Raw genomic sequence first — 24,854 nt, forward strand, 5'->3', positions numbered from 1 at the left:
CATTGCATCAGTCATGGGTCCCACTAGTGCATGGACATCTTAAGATACTGCTCAGAGTCTCTAACTCAAAACAAAAACAAAACAAAACTTAATCCCCCCACATTAATACATGTATGCACATAACTATTTCTCATCACTTGATTATTCACATTGTGAATAGTGATTCTCCCATTAAGAACATGCCTCAATCTTGATTTAAACCAATGGAGCTTAAAATGCTTAACCCTGGCTGGACGGTCCCCAAATATATCTCCACTGTGCCTGTTCCTCTCTCATCTCACACTATTGCCCCACTCGTGCTCTTCGCTCCTCTGATGCCATGTTTCTCGCCTGCCCAAGGGCCTCTACTTCCCTTGCTCGGCTCCGTCCATTTTCTTCTGCTGCCCCTTACGCCTGGAACGCTCTTCCAGAACATTTGAGAACTACAAGTTCAATCGCAGCTTTTAAAGCTCAACTCAAAACTTTTCTTTTTCCTAAAGCTTTTAAAACTTGATGTTGTGCAGACTTTATACTGTTAGTTTTACCCTACCCTGTGCCTGCTTACCCTACCCTGTACCTGTTTGCATTCTCTTCCCCTCCTTATTGTTTTACTAGGATTTTATTAGATTGTAAGCCTATGCGGCAGAGTCTTGCTATTTACTGTTTTACTCTGTACAGCACCATGTACATTGATGGTGCTATATAAATAATAATAATAATAATAATAATAATAATAATAATAATAATAATGGATGGAATCTCTGTGTTCAGAGGACAGGAAATTTACAGAATGATGTTTCAGTAAAAAAGAATGGGATTGGGTCACCTATTCCCTCAACCTTTCGCTCCTCTCACCTCACTGGTACTGGGTGTGCTGCTTCCCTGGCCTCTTGCATTTGGCCTCTTAGTACTGGTGCACAAAGCTTGTGTGTGTGTGTTGGGGAGGGGACTTGATCACTAGATTGCTCAGCAAAGGAATTTACCCCTAAATGCCATGACTGACCAGCAGGGCTGGTGCCAGGTATTGACATAATAGGGCACCTGCCAAGGCCCATACCCCAGGGGGCTCCACTGTTGTTTCCCAGAGCTGCCGCCCTCCTCCTCCTCCTCCTCCTCCTCCTCCTCCTCCTGCCTGTTCAATTGCCTTCCAGAAGTGTATGAGTGAAGGCAAGGGTAAAGAGAAGCAGTAGTCTCTATTTTCCTTGCTTTCTCATTCTGGGCAGTGCTGTAGATTTGGCATAGATGGGAGAGGGCAATAAATGACTGTACTAAGGAGATGGGCCAACAAAATCTGAAGGTAACCATGCTAAGCTGAGAGAGGAAAGGGTGTGATGAGGAAGTGGAATAAATCAGGCTGGCCAATCTACCTCCTCCCCACCTCTCTCTTCCCCAACATTTGTTTTTCACTCCTTCTGCTGATTCCCCACCCTTTGCACACGAAGTTTCTGCACATGGTCTACCACATGTCCCAAAAGTTCAGAACGGTAGAAGTCACAAGCAAATAAGAGGAAGTATCTTGGAAGTATCTTCTAACGTATCCAATTATGGTCACTGTTGCAGAGGCAAAATACAGTACTGAACAGAATGTTAGCCTGATGCATGTGGGTGTTCTTACAGCCTTCCTGCAACACACATCTCTTATGATTCTCTCTGGAGTTATTTTATGTTTCAAAGCACAAGGTGACAAATGTATCTTGAAAGTTGATTAATCTAAAACTGGAGAAATCAACTCAGAAGGTAAGCAGAGAGTAGATGCACAACGATGATTAAGCAAAGAGACAGATTTAAAAGTATGGTCATGAAATAAAAACAGACTTGAAAAGTGGCCCTTTCTGTGTTATTTATTTTTTGACCACAAGTTTGCATCCCTTGCTCTAGCAGCAATAATTTTTACCATGTGGTCGCACTGTGGGATCTTATTAGAGGTTTGTAGGCTAGGGACTTGGTCAGCCGTTCCCAAACCCTTACGTGGCTTATATAGAACAAGCATCTCAAGAACCTCCAGAAACCAGACCCTTTAAACAGATGTTAAAGGAGCACCATATCACAAAAAATTTAAAATTAAATAGACGAAGCCTTATCTTCCCTGAGTTTACTTAGAGGTAAGACCTGCTGACTGTAAAGAGATTTGCTTCCATGACTGTATCCCTAAGAATGCTACCAAAATGTGCCAAACATTTTATTTATTTATTTATTTATTTATTTATTTATTTATTTATTACATTTATATCCTGCCTTTTTTTCCTTCAAGGAAATCAAGGTAGTGTACCCAATCCTCCTCCTCCTCTCCATTTTATTCTTACAACAACATCAACCCTGTGAGGTAGGTTGGACTGAGAGTCTGTGACTGGCCCAAAGTCACCCAGTGAGCTTCCATGGCTGAGTGGGGACTAAAACCCAGATCTCCCGACTCCCAGTCCAACACTCTAACCACAACATCCCACTGGCTCTCCAGTTCTTAGTCCATTTTAATATCAATTGTTAAAATAGCAATGGAATGCAAGGCATACTCTAATGTGTATATAATTATGCAAAACCAGAGGCTCTGGCACATGAAAAGTACAACCATGCATCAAATTAAAAGCCTCCAGACATCCACTTGAAAGAATTTGGAACAGCCAAAACCATCTTGTAGATGTGTACAAGATTAGTCTGATGGGCACCCAACTCTGTCTCTTGACGTTTTTTCAAGAGCATGTTTTGTTGAGTGAAATCCTGGCAGGGCATACAGATCCAGACCTCTGCCAAATCAGGCCTGCTTTTACCACAGTCACTTGGGTGGTCTAGCACTAGACTAAAGAGTGTAGGATCTTTCAGACCACACGGTCTAATTCTAATTGGGTTGACTCATGTCTTCCTTCTTTCAAACGTTTTGCAGCATAGAACTCAATGGGGATCTTCCAGAGAAGACCTTCAGCATTTGACTGATGGCATCCTTGTTGAATGAGCAATGGGTTCTAGTGACTCTGCTGGTTCTGTTGGTGCTTTTGTCATACCCATCAAAGAAACTTTGCAGCTCTAAAATATGCCTGTTCAATCATCTAAAATTCATTTTTCGGTTTCATGTTATGTTTGTATATTTTGAGTGACACGCAACATCTCACTCCAAAAATACTTAATATTTACAGAATTCCAACATTCATAGCATGCTAAATCAAATGGGCAGATCTCACTCTCAAAACAGACAGAGACAATATTGTTCCACACAAATACATGCAGAAAGCGAGTAAGCTACAATTTTAGGCACAAATTTAGTACATAACGACCTGTATATATGGTCAGAAAATAGACACTGTAACTTTTGAATAGGTATACTTGAAAGTATTGATTCTACATATTGATTCTACAATTCTACATAAGTTCTGATTGATGTCACGCAAACTACCATTTCTGTTCTTAGTTTTTGGTGTAGGACAAGGCCGTTTTGATTGTGCTGCTTCTCCTGCACACACTTACTGGGGTGGTTTTTTGTGGTGCGAAGAAAGCTAGAAGGGGCAGGAGGTGCGCAGGAGGCAGACAACGTCGTGAGAGGGACCCACAAAAACTCGTGAGTGCCCAGTAACGAGCATGCTATAAAATGCTCATTTGCTGGAGCTCAAACTCTATTAGATTTTAGAATAGTTTCCTAATGAGATTGGAGCCTCATTACATTCCTTTCAAAACATATTTTCCAAAGGAGTCAAACGTAAATCCTTGCTGAAGCTCCAAACTGAGCCTATACACATACTACTGTATTTTCATAGGCAATCAGGGATCCTAACCTTTCCAGAGTTCCTGTTGTACCGAGAGAGGCTATTTATATACAACACGTTCAGATATAGGCTTCATTTACATCCTTAGCTAAATATGTGGCAGTTGAGAGTGGAGACAGTGGGCACAATCCTGATTCCCCCTTCACTGAACATGTGAAAAAGGCTTTAAAATGCAGCAAGTTCATATTCAAACAATTTTTATTATACTTTAGAAGAGGGGTAGGTGATCCAGTGCCCTCCAGATGTGTTGGACAGCAGCTCCCATCAGGCCCAACCACTGGCCATGCTGGCTTGGGTTGATGGGAGCTGTAGTCCAAGCAATTTGGAGAATACTAGGTTGGGGAAGGCAGTTGTAGATCCGTTCCTCCTCACACCCCATCAAACTCTAGTTAAGGCAGTTGCGGATCCCTGGATTGCAGTAAGACTAGAACTAGTACGATGGATTAGCTTTAATTTTATTTATTTATTTTTACAAGTACATTTTAATTTTTTACCCTATGCTTGTTATGTATTAAGTCTAGGTTATTTCATTATATTAATTTCTCCTATGTTTATTGAATTGTTGATTTATATATTTTACTTATATGTTTTGTAATAAATTGTTTTATTTCAAATGTTATATATTTTGATATTATAATATATAAATGTTTGTAATGAGCCATTTCGGGCACAGTTTAATGTGGAAAAACAGCATATAACTAAATTAAATCTATTGTTAATGCTGGGAAAGTAGACTGCAGCCTTATCTAGACCTAAGGATTATCTCAGGCAAATGGAGGGGTCATCCCTGCCTGCTCCTGGGATCCCCTGTGTGTCATTTGGATGCACAGGGATGGTCCTGGGACAAACTCGGGATATAGGCCTGGTCTAGCCATGGCCTATATTAAAAACACTGGAGAAGGGAACATTGGCTGTGGAACATCTTTGTGATCAACAATCAGACTTCTGCTACTGGTGTGTGTGTGTGTGTGTGTGTGTGTGTGTGTGTGTGTGTGTGTGTGTGCGCGTGCGTGCGTGCGTGCGTGCTGAAGAAGGCTTCTTCACATTAAAAACTGTTTTGGCTCTTCTTGGACAGTCTTCATAGTTTACGCTTTGATTCTAGAAGTTACCTTTGATTTTCTTCAACTCTCTGAAATGGCCTACCTGCATTCAGGCTCCCCTGGGAATGTACTACAGCAGAACGTTTTAGGATAGGTGAGAGGTTGATTTTTGAGTAGTTAACAGGGTGGTTTTCATTTATTTGAATGTATGGTGCAGACAGAAGCAGAGTTACAAGCTCAGGAATAAAAGGGAAGCAACACAGAAAGTGACTTCATGCTTCCATTATTTTATCTACTAATAAAGTGAGCTAAGCAAAGGGATTATCACTTGTTAAGATTTATTAACAGAAAGCTTTGTGAGTGACCTTTAAAAACAATAGTGGATTATGGAATGGGTTTCTCCTAAATGAGCACATGGCAGAGGCTTAATATGAAATCCATTAGGAAGCACATTCTGGTTTTCACTGCATTGGCAGCTAGAACCACATGTGGTCATTATACAGTGAGAAGTACAGTCACATCCGATGTTGGTTGCAGCAGTGACTGTGAGGGATTTTCTTCCAACACCATTCGCAAGATGGCTGTAATCCTTTCACTTGACCTTGCATCAAATGGCCTTGAGCAACAAAGCAAACAATTTTAATTTAGGCAGTGTTCTGTTCTCCTGGGATATGCTAAGGGTCATGTTAGTGGTATATTTATACTTCCTTTATATTTGATCTTACTGTTTTATTATTTTTAAACTATTGTAAACCACTCTGAACCCGTGGAATTGAATGAGCCATAAATGTAAATAAATGAAAGAAGTCTCCTCCAATGGGTTACCAAAATTGCTAGTGGACAGGAATGCTGGAAATTATAGTACAAAACATTTGGAGAGCACCAGGTTGGGGAAGTCCCTTCTAGAAGTCCCTTCTGTTAATGCTTTAGAAGTGTATCTACACTATACACTTCTATAGCACTAACAGTGGTGCAGCTAGCTAATTTTAGACCTTGAACTTAAGGGTTTCACAGCCCCTATCCTCCATTACATGTCCATATGTGGCACAAAACAAACATTTCCTTTCTCCCTTCCCTCTAATCTGCCATTCCATGCTTTACAACTGCTTCTACTTTATAATACATTTGGGTAAAACATAAACAAAGAAAAGAAAAGCTGTTTGCCAACTCTGATTAAAAGGGAAAAAAAATACCCTTAGCACGTGCAGTTTTGACTTTTTTAAAACACAATTTAAATCTTAGCACCACCATAACTACAGCAATAAAATTGTGTTTGCTTCTGCTGCTAAAAACATTTACCTGTGTATAAGCATTGTTTTGCTGAAGAAACAAGTAATATATACACTATAGGAAAAATTTAAAGATGAGCATCTTTAACCACAAAAATGCTTCATTGTCTGCCCCAACTTTAAAAATAAAAGAAAGAAAGGATGCCTGCAGTGAACAGTGTCAGTCCTGATAGGTCCTGTCATATTTATGCTGGCCCAGGTGCTGAAACCAGGCTTGTTTTCTGTAGCCCCCATCACCTGATGCTCTCTGGGTGGCCATTGAGGACTTCCAGGACTGTGGGCCTAGGACTACAGCCTTGAGGTCTAGTCCTGGCTGCAACACTGGGTCCTAAACCATTGCAATGAGCATCGCTTCCTGCAAAGAAACATGGGAATTGTAGTTTGACTAGCAGGCGAAGAATTCCATTAGAGACCTCTAGTTTTCCTTACAGAACTATATCTCCCTGGGTTTCCTTGGGAGAGGGAACTAGTTTAAGTCTGTAGTGTCTAATGTCAGCTTTATAGAAAAACCAAGTGAGTGATGTCTATTTTACCAAATGTTATGAGTTTGACCAGACAGGTACAAGACAACAACTCTGTGCTCACTTTGAGTCTGGAAGACGCTCCAGCTCTGAAGAAGCAGAGAGACATCAATCAAAAGAAGGCAGAGACTTTAAAAAACACACTAGAGAAGTACATAACAGCGAACAGTGAGGCTTTGTTGGAAAGGATGTTATGAAGTTAAACTGACTTATGAGCTTTCTTCTATAAAAAGTGATCTCAAAGGCAGGTGTGTCCCTTTTTAATCTACCCTGGGAGACTAGAAACAGACATCTTTTTGACAGAAATGCCTCATTTTGATTGAATGGACTACACACGAAAAACTCCAAACAGAAAATGTTCAAGGAAAGTCTAAGTGCACAAGGCTATGTGCTAACTGGAGCCTAATTAATCCTATATAAGGTTTCATTCATCCCCACAGACAAAGTTTGGGAAATCATAGCTAATAGGAAATAGAAATGGGTGAATATGTCAGTTTCGATTTCACTCCATTTTTCATTTTTCCAACCTTAACTTTGTTCCAACTCATTTCTGCATCAGTTTGACTATGTATTTTTGTGCACACTTTTCAAGACTCCCAATAACGTGGAAATTCACGAGCAATTTTGCTTGTAGTTTAAATGGGAAGAACAATGATTGGATGGCAATAGGAGCCATCTGGAAGCAGCCTGGGACAAGGTGACAATGGCATATTTAGGTCAGTATCCTAACAGCTGACAGTATCCAGTAATAATGTGCACCCAGCCTCACACTTTATATAGCACATTTTACATGCAATCATATATAGCACTTTTACAGCAAGAGTTTCTTTGTTTTTCCCCTTCACGTAAAACATGAAAGGGAGTCGTATGTTTCCACATACTTAAGAACTCAATGGTGTGCCTGTCCACTTTGTCTTTACAGATACATGCCTCCTTTTTACACTTTATATTAGACAGTAAAACATGACCAACAGTGCATCCTATGCACATTTAACTGGGAAGTAAGTCCCACTGTTCCAATGGGGCATACTTCCTAGTAAGTATGTTTAGGGAGGCTCCTCTCTCAGACCAAACATCAATAGGCTGCTTGGAGTAATACGTTTCTGTACTCTTGTTGTCCATGCATATGCAAACTAGAACTGGGCAGCTGTAAATATGACACAAAGGGCTACACTATTCAGAAATTACAGAGGAGTTTTCCACCTCCCTTTAGTACCTCCTTTAGAAATGTAAATATGGAAATATAAGCTGCCTTAAGGAACACAAAATTTAGAGAATAAGCCACCCATTCTATTTGGGTACTTTCCAGAGTAGGGCTTGTTCACACTTGTGGCTTATCCACAAACAGTGGGGCCTGGCATAGAATTATACCGAACCACAAACAGTTGCTCAGGGGTAATTATTTCTTATAATACCTATAGCAGGTGTGTTGAATTTATAGTATCTATTAATGCTTATAATACCGATAGAAAGCCAGCCTAAGGTTTCAATCTGCCCCTCTGGGGCTTCCCAGAGGGACAAAACCCTTATCCTAGTTCCACCCCCTCCCCTAGCTCACCCTCTTCCCCTGAGTACCAATCATCAATGGCAATTTTTTACAGTCTCTCCCCTCCCGCCCACTCCGGCATAGCAACTGACTCTTGTTTCTGAGGTAACCCACACTACTGCTGTTACAGCTGACATAATTCATTACTTGATTAACTAATTTGGTTATCTAACTCACAGTCTTTTATGGAGATTTGTATATTGTGGCCCTCTTGGGTACTAGAGGTAGAGCTTGAAAGAGGAATCCCAACTCACCTGCTTTGCTGTTTGATATTTCATTACAGGCCGGGTGGTGAATATTGTATCTATTAATGCCAGGCAGGCAGAAAGATGATGATGATGATGATGATGATGATGATGATGATTTCTCGCTCATGGCGGGTTTTTTAAACAGACATGGGGGGGGCGACCACCAAGGAGGCCCTCTCCCTTGTTGCTGTCTTTTGAGCCTTGCTTGGATAGGAACCCAGAGGAGGAGCTTAGATGTTGAGCATAGTGTATGGTACATTCACATTGGGAGAGGTGCTCTATCAGGTATTGAAGTCCTGAGTCATGTAAGGCTTTATAGGTTAAAACCAGCAAGCTTGGAAACATATAGCCAATGAAAGCAGCCCAGAGTTGGTCTTATATGTTCAGTCCCCATTATAAGAACATAGGAAAAGCCATCTAATCCAGCACTCTGTTCACACAGTGGCTAACCAGCTGTTGACCAGGGACCCACAAGCAGGACACGGTGCAATAGCACCCTCCCACCCATGTTTATCAATCTGGCCACCACATTTTGCAGCTTCTGAACCATGCATTACAGTAATCTAACTTGCAGATGACCAGAGAATAAACAAGTGAAGCCAGGTTATCCTTGTCCAGATAAAGGCATAGCTGGGCTACCAACCAAAGTTGGCAGAAGGTACTGAGTGCCACTGAGGCCACGTGAGCCTCAGGTGACAGAGATGGTTCTAGAAAATTACCCAGGCTTTGAACCTGCTCCTTCAGAGGGAGTGCCCATCCAGAACAGGTTCAGCACTCTCCATCTTATCTGGTCAGAAGAACCACCTGCTAACAGCATCTTAGTCTTGTCTGGATGGATTGAGTTTCAGTTTATTAGCCTGCATCCATCCATTGTCGCAGCCAGGCACTTGATTTAGCATATACACAGCCTTATCTGATGAATGTGAAAAAGGAGAAATAGAGCTGTGTGTCATCAGCATACTGATTGCAACATACTCCAAAACTCCAATGACCACACTCAATGGTTTCATGTAGATGTTAAACATGATGGGGGACAAAACTGACCCCCTGTGGAATCACATACTGGAGAATACATGGGGCCAAGGATTGTTCCCCAAGCACCACCTTCTGGAGTTGACCTTCAAGTAGGTGTCATGCCCTACCTGGAAGAGGATTCATCTGATGAAGCAGAGGAACGGGAGAGCCAGCACAATGGGCCCCAGAAAGAGCCAGACAAGGAGCTGGAGACTTCAGCTGACAGCCCTCCTCTGGAACCATTAGAAGAGAAACCTGGTCCCTCCAGTGCCATTCCTGAACTCTCCCAAATGCAGGGATCAGAGCCTGAGATAATTCATCCCTCTGAACGACGGAGCAGAAAAGTGCAAAAAGAAACCACAGTGTGGGTCCTCCCATAAAAGCAACACACTGACCTAATTAGCCAGCTGTGCTGATTAATGACCAGCTATAAATCAGCACAGCCGAAAGAAGCTCTCTGCTGCAAACAATAGTGCCTTAACCCCCATGTTTCGTATTGCTATTCTGGTCCTTTGCAGATTCCTAGACCCTTGGCTACCCATCTGGGCCACTCTCTCGGATACTCACTGACTGGCCTTGATGCTTGGTAAGACTGACTCCTTGAACTCTGGACTGCTTTGACCTTCCCCTGCCAACCCTACTTGGCATCTTGTGCATGACCCTGGCCTGGCCTGGTTTCTCTCTCTGTGACTACTGGGACTATCTAAGTCTTGGCTGGGGCACTTGCAGGACAGTAGGAGTGGAACCACTGCAACACAGTACCCCCAACTTCCAGCACAGACAGTCACCCCAGAAGGATACCATGGTCGATGGTAATGAAAGCCCCTGCGAGATCAAGGAGAATCAACAGGTTTACACACCTCCTGTCTTTCTCCAGACATAGGATATCGTACAGGGCTGTTTCCATGCTAAAACCCAGCCTGAATCCCAACTGATCCAGGTATTGGTAATCAAAGCATAGATTACAGTCTTCTCTAACTTGGTGCCCTTCAGATCTGTTGGACAAGAACTCCAGTCATCCCCAGGCTATGCTGGCTGAGGATGATGGGATTTGTAGTTTAACACACCTGGGGGCGGCCAAATTGAGGAAGTCCGGCCTTTTACAAAGATGTAAGCTTCCTGTTTCCTATTTGCTTCTAAGCAAGGGCAAGCGTACATGTTCCACAGCTTGCACAGCTTTTTCTTGGTGGTAGTGGGGAGGATCTATGACAAAATTTAAAGACCCCCTCCACCCCCGCTCCTGGACTGAGGACTTCTACCAACCCCGCAGCCCTGCAGCTTTGTAGTTCCGTCTGAATAACAAAACAGTGCTGAGACTGCATCCTAAAACATGCCAGAACATCAACCTAACAACAATGCTACCTTTCTTGTTATATTTCATAGTGTTTGACAACTTTTAATCACAGGAAAGAAACTGCTTTGAAGAAGTCTCTTGCTAAGTCAAGATCTAGCATGGAGCTTATATATGTTAGCCCTCAGGGCTCCAAGGTTGTCAGCAAGGTTCTCCCTCCCCCCATGTTTTTTTAAGCTGACTTAGGGTTTTTCCTTCAAAAGTTTCTGAGGAAAAAGCCAACCACATTTGAGTAGGAAAAGCAAATTAAAATTGGGGAAAGGAAGCGAGCTGTTTATACCACATTGATCAATCTGGAAAGAATTCTACTCTTTTGCTAGGGGTCTGATCCTACATAGTTCTGGAAAAATGTTAGACACTCTGATTGATTTAAATGGATATCATCAATTTTGATTTAAGGGCTAATAATCAAATACGGAAGCTTTGGTCAGTTCCAATGTAAGCTCAGTCAGCAGCTAGTGCACTTCTACTTTTCTAGTGTCTTCTCTTAAAATGGTAAGTTACTCTAAAAACCTCAACAACACAGGGTTTCTAGGATTACAGCATATACAAGTGAGGCCTGCCATAGAATGGGGGGGGGGCTCCTGTTCAGGATACTCCATTCCATTCCCTCCCTCTCCCTCCTAATATCCCCCCCTCACTGCCACAACATTGAGCCTGTATTTAGTGGCTACTGAGGATGCTTAGTCCTCATTGGGCTGCTTTTGGGAGGGGTTCCCCCTGAGTGCCCCCAAATATTTTGTACTTTGACAAACCTTGGGGGTTCCCATAAGCCTGCTGATACCACCCTCTCTTTCGTGGATGGCACCATTTTGGCTACATGATGGCTCACACAATGAGTTTTCTATTAGTCATGAGTTGGATCCTGAAACAGCTTCTGAGGAATGCTACTGGTGGAATGGCATTGGTGGCAATCTTTATTAGTTCTCCCTTCCCTCTGCAGTCCCACATATCCCCAAAAATCTGCACCAATGGGTTTAGGCAACCCTCTGGAACAATGGGACAAAGTGGTGCTGGGGTGCAGAGGGAGGGGGCAATTGTCGAAGATCACTTAACCCCCCCACCCCTGCTGGCGGGAGTGTTCTGAGTGGACCTCCATTCAGGGAATGCTCTTGCTGGCAGAAAAGAATCTGGATATAGTCATCTTTAGAGTACACCCACTGAAATCAACGGGACTTAAATTAGTTATGACTAACTTAAGTCGCTCTAATGTCAATGGGCTTTCTCTAAATATGACTAAATCTGGATCCATCCTAACATATTTGATAATGGTGCAGTTCACAATTAGGGCACCTTATATAAACAAACCCTTACTACCTAACCTCAAGTGTTGGACAGACTGAAATGGGGATCGATTTATATCATCCCTTTTCTTATACTAAGGATGTCTACCTAACGTTTCCGATCACCATTACACATGGTTGGAGGCTCTATTCTGCCTTTCTTCTGCAGTCGCCATTCCTGCACTGATGTGAAAGCCATGAGGATGGCAAAAGCTTGTCCAGGAACCATAGGATTGCTCTTTTAAAGGCTTCTTTGTTTGCCTAGGTCATTGTGGGAGGAAATAGTCACTTTAAGGTGTTATCCTACCTTTATCCTGCTTTCTGAGGCCTTAGCTAGACCTAAGGTTTATCCCAGGGTCGTCCCTGCCTGCTCCCGGGATCTGCTGTGTGTCATTTACATGAACAGGGATGACCCCAGGATGATCCTGGGATAAACCTTAGGTCTAGCTAAGGCCTGAGACACTGAAAACCAGCACAGCCTCTCTCAGCCAATGGAAGCTGCTCCTATGCAAATCTGTTTATTTGCCACCCAAGTGTAAACTTGATGTGAGCTTATTGCACACTGTGAAATGTGCCCTACCTGGTTTCCCCTGATCTAGGCTCATTTTATCAATACACGGAAGCCTGGAAAGCAACTTTCTGTGCTCCCACGCGTGCTCTGTCCCTTGCCACCATCTCCCGTTGGAACCCCGCTGCTCCCTTCCCCAGCAGCTGTGATGAACCAACTCCCTCTCTCATTAGGGTATATGCAAACAGTGATGAAAGGGAACATAGAGCCGTGTCATGTTGAGCAGCCAGAAAACAAACCTTTGACACAAAGCAGCAGGCAGATAATAAGACGCTGCGGTTGACAACAAATGAGACTACACTTAATTTGCTGTGCAGTGTTCATGTAATTAGATACATTTGGTACAGGCAAGAAAGTAGACAGCTAGAATATGGTCATGATGAATTGGGGGACCCTCCGTCAGGCTCTGATCATATTAATCATAAAGCCAAAGCTTGGTGTCTCAATTTTTCTTTACAATATACACTCTTCCTGTCGTTTCCACAGGGAAAATATGCTACCATTTTGGAATAAAAGTATTTTTTCCAATTAAAATGTGATTATTGTGATTATAATAGAATAATCATAAGAAATATTGCAATTATTTAAACAGAGAGGCTTCTTACTACACAGTCCCATGGAGCACACACATGTTGTATGATTATTCCAAACTCAACCATTCAAAAGTGCTATTGTGGGATGATTGCTGAGGCAGAATGCAATCAGATTTCGAAGTTGAATTTAGCCAAAGGTCTTGGAGAAGCTGCCCAACCTAACAAGATGAATTAAGCCTTGTACTTTCTATAACCATTCTGTTTTCAATGGAACCACTGGAGCTGTCCAATCTTTGTCAAAAGTCAGTGTTATGGCTACTAATACACCCCAAACTTATTTCTATAGTTTGACATTTGTTACCAAGCAGCAACAGTCTCTTCTGTAGTGTCAAGAAAGTGGGTGAGGTATGCCATTGATGTCCAACCTGGTGTTCAACCTGTTTGACAAGTATACAAGTCAAATCTATGTGATGGTGCAGTATGCATTTAGAGTATATGTATCCAGGTCTCCTTCCCCATGTCTTGATGCTATTGCACTCATAACCTATTTGTGGTATTCCCATAGGCACTGGGTTGTGGGAACACCACAAATAGAATTCTTAGAATAAAATACTTAGGCCTTTGGTCTGATCAAGCAGGGCTCTTCTCAGGTTTTGCCTGCTGAATCAAGAAGCAGGAGGCAGCAAAGCCCTGCAAAAACAGGCAGGCATTCAGCCAGCCTGCTTTCTGTGCCATTTGTGATACCTGTACCACAGCTTGGCCACCAATGAGGTATAATGCTAAAGTGTCACCCAAAGCACACTTTATTAGCAGCCAGCTAGATGTGACAAGGGGCTCATCGACACCAAGCAGGATATTCCACTATGAAAGCTGTACATAAAAGGCAGGAGCCACACTACTGCTTTATAGTGGTATTGAAGTACACTGCATGATCTACACTACTGCTTTATAGTGGTACTGAAGTGCACTGACAACTGTTGGGGCCTATGACACATCTACACCAAGCAGGATATAACACTATGAAAGTGGTATATGGTATGTTTCATGAGTCCCAACAGTTGTCAGTGCATTTCAATACTGCTATAAATCAGTAGTGTGGCTCCTGCCTTTTATATACTGCTTCCATAGTGGTATATCCTGCTTGGTGTAGATGAGCCCATGGAGTGTGTGACTGGTCTTTAGGTTTGGTTTACTCAATAGCACTGCGTGGGGTGGCATGAATCTGGATTGGGAATGTAACTTGGGGTGAGAGGAGATTTCACTGTTTGTCCTTACCATGGTTCTGATAGGAATCCACCACTGCTGCTATTTTCCCCTGGAGGAAAGCTGTCCTCGTTGCTAATGACAGTTTCCCTGCCAGGGCAAATACCAGCTGGGGGAAGGAGGAATCCAGAATAACACTGGAATGGGGGCAAAGGGCAAAATCATTTGTTTTCTAAGCCAGCTTTCACCGATCTGGTGCCCCCCAGATCAGTTGGACTATATAACCTGGTCTACATCCTTGTCCTAATTTGGTTTGCTTCCCCCAATGACTGTTAGTTAGTAAACAAAAACCAAACACACATCAACTAATTCCATGCTTAACATCATGTCTACTTTGGCTCTGATGTGTCTGAGTTTGTACTGCATGATCCAGATTACGTTCCATTCCATAGAGCATGTAACTACAGCTTCTTAATATTCCCATCACTGGCAAACCATCCAAAACATGCATTATCCGCAAGACAAGGCTGGCCCTACCATTAGGCAAAGTGAGGGGTCGTCTCAGGCAGCTGATCTGGGGTGGCATTAACTGACAAAAAATGTTTATTTATTTTTAATGTATTTTTATTCATCCATATCCAATGTTACTCTAACTTAAATCCCATTCATTTCAATAGGTGTACTTTAAATAGAATTAACACTGGCAACAACCTATTGGACTTTTCCTTTCAAGAAGACATGCTTGAGAGATTTTCTGCCTCATATGACTTGACTATTATGCAATTTAATTGTGTGTGTGTGTGTGTGTGTGTGTGTGTGTGTGTGTTAATGTGTGTGTGTGTGGCAATTTCCTGTTCTGCCTTAGGCAGCAAAATTTCCTGAGTTGGCCAGACCTGAATATGTCTTGCCATGTAATTCTGCATTGGGGATGAGGCACTAACTCTGGAAGTGCTCAACCTTAGGTTGCTCTTACAGTTATTCATAAGCAAGAATCTTCAGCAGAAGGAACAATTCCCCTGACCTGTTGTCCTACCTTTTTGCAACTATGGTGTAGTCTCAAGCTAATTCTCAGCCAAGCTTTCCTGTAAGTACACAGACAAGCCTGTTCTTAAGTTGTTTTCCCATCTGGAATCAGTGAAAGCCACACACTCCAACTTCCACACTGCACCTTCTGCCAAGGAGACAGAGAATGCCCCAGAGTCCTAACTCAGGAAGTGCTGCTTCTTGCTATGGGCCTTCCAGTAGCAAAGCAAACTGTAAACTTCTATGTTACATAGGGAAGTATTAAGTTAAAACAACATTTGGCTTTAAAAAAAAATTGGCTGCAATTTTATGGCTGTGATTTTCAATCAGAGAGGGCTCTACCCTCATGTCAATGCCTTTGTCTTTAAGAGAGCAACCCTACAGCCCCTAGACAGCATCTGGGTTGCTGTAACATAGCCTGACCATATAGATCCTGCAGATCTCCTCCTCCATGCCTGTGGACAGAGCTACAAGCATGAAGGGAGAGACCCCTTCCCTTTCCCCCTCCCAGCTGTACAGATAGCTTATCTTATGAAGCTGCAACTGTGACTTCATAAGAGAAGTTGGAGAGGAAGAAAATGGGGCATGCTGGTGTGCGGGGAGAGGAGGATAGAGAAGAAGCCAAGATACACAGTATCCCATGGCCTCTCCAGTCCCTTCCCTGCCCACCAAAAAGTAGGTCACAAGGCAGACTCAGAGGCCTATCTAGCTGCTTTTTATATTTTACACAGAGGAATGGAGGCAAAATTGCCTCTGTCCTCCTCTCACCCAGCAGGGCATACGATAGGTGGAGGGCTCCAAACACCCAGAAGTGCTAAATCTCTGTTTTGCAAGTGGTGGGTGCCATTTGTGCAGCAGGATCAGCAGGGCTGGCCACTCACAGTTGGTCTTCATTGAATTCTGCCCAGTGTGTGTCTTAGGTTGATTTAGTCCCAGTGGTAAAGCTGGAGTAAGTAGATCTCCATCTAATTAAATGGATTAGTTATTTCTGCTGAGATGCTAGGGGGAAAGAGTAGTAAAAAGAAAAGCTCTCCAGAGGACCTCAGGAGAAACATCTCAGAAGGATACTGTGCAATAGCATCTATCTTTGTGCTTTAGATTGCTTTGGGCCAATGCTTTCGCCTTTACTGCCTGATGCAGGGGGTATACTAGGGCATCTCTTAGCAATAGGGGAAAAGCAAGATTCTTCAGCAGTTCTTTTCTTTTGAGTGCAATACTTAAATTGGTGCACACGTTCCGGCTTCTTCAAAGTATGGGCAGGTTCATATAGCCATTTCACCCTCGCGATTAATGACAGCAACAAGATTCAGTTGACTTTTGGGGGGTGAACATGAAATGGATTTGCACATTAACTTGATATTCTTGAGTGAGTTTGTGTCCAGAGCCTGGGCCACTCCAGGTCCACAAGAGTTCTCAAGCAACCTATTCTCACTTGGGAATAAATCCTATTGCACTCATTGGGGCTACTGGCTGGACATGTCTGCACAGGATTGCATTGCACATCACAGGCTAAAGGGGTGGGTGGGTTCCCTCTAATGAAGATCGTGTGAATTCAGCATAGTGTTAGATGATGAACTTAGAGCTGTGATACCCACTAGCACACAGTACAGAGATTATTTTTCTTTTTAAAGTTCAGAATATTTTCTGCTGCTGCCTCAAATCCATTGCCGCACAACCCATAGGTTTTCATTTCAGAAGCGATAAATGTGTATTTATGCATAGCTTTTATCACTGTGGAGATTTCATTACCAAACCCCACGGATGGGGCATTTGCACTGCAGTAATCAACATGCTAGCCATGCCATGATAAATCCGACAAGGGATACTCAGGACAGCCAGGGAAGCACATTTTGTCCCAGGCACTGCGCCTGGCATTTTTTGGCAACCATGAAGCTGTTAATACCCTTTTCAAAGACTTCCACAGCTCCTCATTGCATGAAATTGCTCAGCTGTCAGACCTTCAGACTTGCCTTCATCCTCACAGCAATTCCTTTTCTTAAAAAGGGGGATATCCGGAAACAGAGCATTCCAGAAGAGAAAGGGGGAGGAACCCCTTGGCTGAGTGGCTCTTCGTTATGTTATGGTGCAATGGATTTTTTGCCTTCACTCCATGCAGGGTTGGGAAACAGCTAAATCAGCCCCTTGACACTTCTCCCTCTGGAGTCATTTTCCTCTACTACAGAGCCTTTTCTTTCTCCCCAATGAGTCAGTCTCCCTCACTGGGTTGTAGAGCAAACCTCATAAATATGGAACCATCAGAAACGTAGGTATGGCTATGAGATACTAAGAAGGGCTTACAGTATTGATGAACGATAGTTCTGCTCCAGATATGACTGGAGTAGAAGAAACAAACAGGCCTGTATGTATGCCAAGATTTCTACAGCAGCGCAGAAAAGTAAGGCAGAATATGGCGTCAGGCACCGGATTCCGTTTCTGAGAATCTCAGCCTTCATTGAGATTCTTCTTTTTTATTAGTATTTTTAAAGCAACTTTCTAGACTTATGAACTACAAAGGGATGCTTCAAAGCCACACTGGCCAAAATCCTCAAAAGGTAGCTGACTATGGTCATAGCTAGATGGGGCTATATCCCGGGGCAATCCCCAGGATCGTCCCATGATGCACAGGGAATCCTGGGATCATCCCATGATGCACAGGGGATCCTGGGATCAGGGAGGGATGATCCCTCCCTTGCCCCAGGATCTCACCCTCCACTTTAGGCCTGTTTTTTTCGGCTGAGCCCGAGACCATGGAATGTGTGGCCAGGCGCCGCAGTTTGTCCCGGCTCCTCGTGGTTCCTCATGAGGAGCTGGGACCCACGCACGGGGCGCAGAGCTCCTCAGGAACACTGCGCCCATTGAGGGTGGGGTGGGGTGAGCGGGGACAATCTTTTTTTAAAAAAAAAACCCTACCTTTTGCGCATGAGCGCTCATGCGCTGCTGCCTCTTTAAAAATAAAAAAATGGCAGGCACGACGCCGCTCCCTCTGAGGTCATTGCACGCCACATGTAAACAGAGGGGGATCTCACAATAAAACATTGGGAGATCTTCACCCCTCTGACGCACAATAACAGGTAGGTATAGCTAAGGCCCAGGATTGCAATCCCATACAAACGTATCTGGGAGTAAATCTCATTGATTTCTCAGTGGTGTTTACATCTGAAAAGACATGTGTAGGATTGTACTGTAAGTTTTCCAGTGACTGAGGGGAAGGCTTCAGTGCCCTATATAGCTCCTTGCTCCTCTGCCTGGCCCAGGAAAATCCAGGGAAAATTATGTAAAATGATTAAACAACAACAATGACCACCTCTGGCTGGATCCATATTCAGTCATACTTAAAAATTTCCTGTTGAAATAAGTGGGGCTTAAATCAGTTATGACTAACTTAAGTGACGCTGGTTTCAATAAATGTGGATTCAACTCCTGCAGAATAAATTTGGCAAAAGTAAACTAATTATGCATATCTACTCAGGTTGGACTATTTATACAGGGCACAGAATCCAGCTTTTCTTGGTGCAGAATGTAGATAGCCTGGGTGCAAAATATGAATGTTTTTTGCATAGAGTACACTCAGCCCTAAGCACAATGGTGCAGAATCAAATAGCCCAGCCTTCTGCAACCTGGTGCCCTCCAGATGTTTTTGACTTCAACTCATCAGCTCCAGCCAGCATGGCCAATCGTCAAGAATGCTGAGAGTTATAATCCAAACATCTGGAGGGCGCCAGGTTGGGAAAGGCTGAAATAGTTGCTGCTCAAACAGGACTGGTGGTACAATTTCTCCTCCTGATACAATTTCTTTTGCTTCTTAATGCACTGAATGTCACTCTGTTGTCTCCCCAGTGCACATCCAACATTCCCTCTAGTGCAGGATATCAGTTCATTTACATATAGTTGTATGTTTTGTTAATTCATTGTGCTTCTGCTAGTCTGTGGAAGGTGCAAAAAGATGTATGGAGCAATGAATGCCTGACCACCCTGTCCACCGTAAATCCTGCCACCCCAACCCCAGTTCTTGAGATTTCAGCAGCCACTGCCCACTCACTTTCAATCCTTTGCAGTAATGAGGACTAGAAACTTGCTTTTTTAAAATAATAACAGTCATTTTTCTTAGAATGCTGGATGATAGGACATGAATCAATTTCTGTACTTGGATGGTGTGAACCCTGAATTGAGAATCATACACAGCACTGATGATCAGTGATGCTGCTATTTACACAACAAATTTCATCTAAAAATCTTCTGTCATTTCTAGAATTTTACGTCGCCCTGAGATCCCAGTGATGTAGGGAGGGATACAAATGTTTTAATAAATAAATAAATAAATTTATAGTGTCCATACCTCAGTGATATTTCATTACATAGGAGATTTATATAGAGAAATGGTTAATGGATTCTGGTGAAGCTCAGAATAGAATTTGTTTGGTTACCTTATGGGAAGGCCTTGCTTGCCATGTACACTGTATTTCTTCCCTCCCCCTATCATTAAAGTAAAACTCAGGAAGGAGGAGGCGACACCATCAGAGCAAAGTTGCAAAACTTACCCATGAATAGTATGGATGGCGTGAGGTTCATAATGGTATCTTCCTTCCTGGTGACGCATGTCAATTGGCAAAGGAGAATGGAAGGCTGGAAAAATATGCTGTGGAACTGTGGAGAGGGAAAGAAGAAAAAGAACTTTAAAACACACACACACACAAACACGCCCTTCATTTTTTTTTTAAAAAAAAAAAAACAGTTTCAAAGATACTAAAGCTCCATGCATTTCAGAGCAAGTGCAGAACCAGACAAGGGGGTCTTCGTGATATCAGCGCTAGGGTACACCAGAGAAGAGGAATGAATAAATAATCAAAGTCATTTGGAGAAATCCTACATCTTCGACATAAAAGATCTCCAACAGGGTTTTTGACAAAGACAAGCAACTAAGGGCTCTTTGAACTCACAGAGTTTATAGGAAGCACTAAGGAATGCTGGGCTCCCAATGCAAATTGGTGTTGACAGAGCTTGGCGGAACCCACCAGAGCATCATCTCTGCTGCACTTTCCCCCTAAAAGGTGCACACGTGCATGCGTGCGCGCACACACACACACACAGAGTATGGAGCTTGAAAATAGTAAGGACTGGCTGAAAAGGATTTGTGACTGTGGTTCAGAGAAAAGAGATTAAGGGTGCGATTCTATGCATATTTAGGCTGGAAAAAAGTCCTATGTGCTGGCAAGGGAATTCTGGGAGTTGTAGGACTTTTTGTTAAAAAAAATCTAAATATGCATTGGATTGTGCCATAACTTGCCCTTATTTGTTATAATTTGTGAGTTTGTTCTTATTCATTTGTTTCATCGCCGATAAAATGGTCTCAAAAGGCATAGAACACTTACAAAATCTACAAAAACTACAGGTGTTCAAATTTATTATTGGTCCTCAAAGTTAAAAGTGAGAAGATTTGTGAGTTGTCATGCAAATGGAAAATTCACGAGGCTAAGGTTCCTGACTTCACATAAATGAGAACAACTGATTTAACATATTTGTAAAGCACAATCACTTTTACAAATGGAGCTTAATAATAGCTCTTGGCTGACCATGTGATTTAGGAGATGTAATGCAAAGTAGACATTGGACCAACTTACTTTGTGAGAAAACATGTAAGGTTTTGGTCTCAACACAAATGAAAAGGTAGTGGAAACTTGGGAATACAGCGTGAAATATGCCTGTGAATTGCATTGCTTGTGAAGAGCCATTTACAAAACCAAAGGCACAGTACCAATTATTTATTTATTTATTAATTACATTTCTATACCGCCCAATAGCCGGAGCTCTCTGGGCGGTTCACAAAAATTAAAAACATTCAAAGTATAAAACAATAGTATAAAACCATAACATAAAATATAATATAAAAGCTCAACCAGATAAAAACAGCAGCAATGCAAAATTACAAATTTAAAACACCAAGTTAAAATGTATTTATAGACTGTTAAAATGCTGGGAGAATAAAAAGGTCTTCACCTGGCGTCTAAAAGCATATAATGTAGGTGCCAAGCGAACCAACAATTGTAAGGACTTTCTAGCAGACCACTTTCCTTTATACATACCCAGGCAACATTTGAGATTGTCAGAGGAAAGGTGTGCTGATCATTCCAAAACTAACAGAAAGTCGCCGTGCATTTTAAAAATAAAAATGCAAAGTTGATTTGCGTACTTCAAACATATCATTTCAAGTTCTTGAAAGCAAATGTCCTCCAAAATGAGTGCTGCAAGCCCAGACCCCAGCTGTCAGTGAGCAAATTTCCAAGGACAACTTCCACAGTCTTTTATCATGAAGAGTTAAGCTGGGATAATTATAGCTTTGATTTTGGTAAAATTCCTCTCATTCACATCAACTGAACATCTGGCCCTGCATGATGTAGAACATCTGGTCTTGCTTGATGCAGACCAGCCTTCACCCACTTGGTGCCCTCCAGATGTTTTGTACTACCACTCCCATCAGCGTTAGTTGGCATAGTCAATGATCAAGTGGGGAGTTGTAGTCCAAAACGTCTGGAAGGCACACTGGGGAAGGCTGATGTAGACAATGTAAATAAAAACTTGGCAGGGACCGGGCATCCTTAGCTGCCCGTTGTAAGTGCTGCAGTCCTGGACTAGGAGAGAATACAGGCAAATGGCAGTACTTGAATTATGAGCCGAAAGGCAGGGGGCCCTTAAAAGCCACAAGCTCCAAACTCTGACACACCCAATTTTGTGAAATCACAACTTCCCTGTAGCCTGCCAAAAAGCAGTACCCAAGGGGGCTATGACAAAATGTGTGGGGTCTGGGGCCTCTTTGCCCCCACCCTTGTAATTCAAGCACTGACAAACTACTGCTTATTCTAGCAATGTATTTGTCTCCCGATAGACTATCCAGCCCTTGGCTTAAATAGAATCTCCAGATTATTTATTCCCTTTACAACAACAATAACAAACAAACAAACAAACGCCTGAGCCAGTATTTTTTACCTGGCTCTGAAAGGCAGACCTAAGGGTTTTAGCAAAATCAATTGAAATCCCACAAGGCTGAAGTCAGCCCACCATGCATTAAGTTGTAGAAAGGCACAATCCTATGCTTGCTTAGACAGAAATATGTTTGGCAACTCCCAGCATTCCTCAGCCTCCATGACTGGCTAGAGCATGTTGGGAATTTTAGGGCTTATTTCTGTCTGGATTGCATAGGATTGCACCCTTAGATAACTTCAGATTGTGGACTTAACGGTCTTATCCCCCACCCTCTTTGGGTGGTAATCTGTATTACTTGCTTTCTTTAAAACATGCTGTTGGGGTCTCTGCTGCTGAGGGGTCCTGGGCCATGAACATCTGCCCCAAAGTCCTGCCCTGATGGTACCACTGGATCATAGAATACATTGCTATAGTTCTTCCTTTTAGCTGTGGTCTCCCCAGGACAGGTAGAATATCTAGACATTGCTTCAGCTTCACAGTGAGCAGAATCCAAAAAAGAAAGCTTCCCTCTGAAAACCATCCTGTTTCCAACACTGCTGAGAGAGAGGAGTGAAATTCAGGGATTTCCTAGTAGAAAGGATTCAAGTTTCTATAGTAGGTTTGTTCTAAGAGGCACAGAGGAACTCCGGCTGTGTGCTGATCCTAATACAGTGGCAGGTTTTTGGCAGCCTGGCCAGTGTCAATACATAGTAGAGCAACTGTTAAACCCCTCAAAAAGAAAAAAAGAAGAAGTTGGGTCCACACAGCCACATGCCCCCCCCTCTGGCTTCTGTCTACACATTAATCTGACACTACTCAAAGGGCCTGTGTAGTAGGAATCTTTTAAATAAAGATACAGCCAGTGTCTACCCAAGCTGAAAATGCAGCATGATCCTATTTGGTCTCAAATCAAAACAAATGCTCGTTCATACTTCTGTTTTACAGCAATGAATCTCTTCAGTGCCAATCTCTACCCCATTCAATGTCAAGTAAACTAGAGCTTAACAATTTTCAGCACCAGGGCTTAACCTTGAAAGAACCAATAATAAAGAGCATGTGCAGAGTGCACTTCCTTTCACATTGAAGCAGGGTGACCATATGAAAAGGAAGAGAGGCTACTGTATCTTTAACAGTTGTATTGAAAAGGGAATTTCAGCAGATGTCATTTTATGTGTGCAGCACCTGGTGAAATTCCCTCTTATCACAACAGTTAAAGCTGCAGGAGTTATACTAGAGTGACCAGGTACAAAAGAGGGCAGGGCTCCTGCAGCTTTTTGTGATGAAGAGGGAATTTCACCAAAGGAAAGAGAGTGGGGAGACCATGAATTTATTTATTTATTTTATTTATTTATTACATTTTTATACCGCCCAATAGCCGAAGCTCTCTGGGTGGTTCACAAAAACTAATGAAATGAGTAGGTTTTTTGGAGGGTTCTTTTTTTAAAATAAAAATAAAATAAAAATAAGCGCAGATTCTATTTCTTGAAAATGTGGACATTTTATCTGACCACAGACAAGCCTCTTCAGCTTGTTCTAATTTACCTAGAGAGATTATTAATATTTTCTGGATTCAAAAGAAGCCAATTTCGTTACCGGGATAAAAAGCGAGGCAAGTCCAAAGAGGATATCTATGAACTACCAATCAAAGAACGTGAGCAAATATCAGAATTGGGCATTTGGGGGCCGGGGTGGGAATAGAAGCAATTGCTGGATTTCTCCAAGGATCAACACACATTTCTAGAAAGAAAAGAAAAACCTTCGGGCAGCCTGAACTGAAAAGGCATTTCTTCAGCTGCTCTTGGTAATGTGTCTTCCTTCCTCTTAGCCTGCTCAAATGCAGAAATCCTACTTACAGGTAATGATGTAAAGAGAGAAGACTCAAGTGGAAAGGTTTAAACAAACTTAAAAAGTTGAAATTTTGAATCCAGAATTTTGTACAGTACACATATCATGTTATTGCATTGGCTGGAATCCACATTGGGTATATCAGTGGGGCTTATTTCTGAGTAGACATGTATAGAATTTAGTGCAGTAAGTTCCAGGGCATGCAGATGAATACTGATAGGTTTATTGGTAGTTTAATGGGTAGTATTTGGGGACAAAGCAACATTAAGGGCATTTTACGTATGATCAGAGAAGTTAAACTGTTCACCTTAACCAACTTCTTAACAAGCACAGTATTTCTTTAGTGACTTTCCCTAGGGCTGATGCCTATTTTGCATTTTGAGCTTTATACACAAAGTACACATGTTACCATACATTTTATACAATGGCTGGGCATCGTGAACCCCAGAAATTTAGGCCTACAACTCCTATCATTCCTCACCAATGGCTAAGGCTGATGGGTAGGGTAGGGTGACCATATGAAAAGGTGGACAGGGATCCTGTATTTTTAACAGTTGAACAGAAAAGGGAATTTCAGCAGGTGTCATTTGTATGCATGCAGCACCTGGTGAATTTCCCTCTTCATTACAACTGTTAAAGCTGCAGGAGCCCTGCCCTCTTTTGTATCTGGTCACTCTAGTATAGCATGCATACAAATGACAC

The 24,854-nt window shown here is 42.4% G+C and overlaps 1 protein-coding gene across 1 annotated transcript in view; it reads right to left on the bottom strand.

The window, feature by feature from the left end:
- The window catches only part of GLI2 (GLI family zinc finger 2), a 277,978-nt gene that overhangs the window by 72,308 nt on the left and 180,816 nt on the right, over window positions 1–24,854 (bottom strand). The window contains exon 3 of the mRNA XM_063116688.1: window positions 19,889–19,994. Within this exon, the coding sequence (XP_062972758.1) occupies window positions 19,889–19,994 (106 nt within the window). The remainder of the gene's footprint in view (window positions 1–19,888; window positions 19,995–24,854) is intronic.

This window comes from Elgaria multicarinata, chromosome 2 (genome assembly GCF_023053635.1).
Source record: "Elgaria multicarinata webbii isolate HBS135686 ecotype San Diego chromosome 2, rElgMul1.1.pri, whole genome shotgun sequence".
NCBI classification, from domain to species: domain Eukaryota; kingdom Metazoa; phylum Chordata; class Lepidosauria; order Squamata; family Anguidae; genus Elgaria; species Elgaria multicarinata.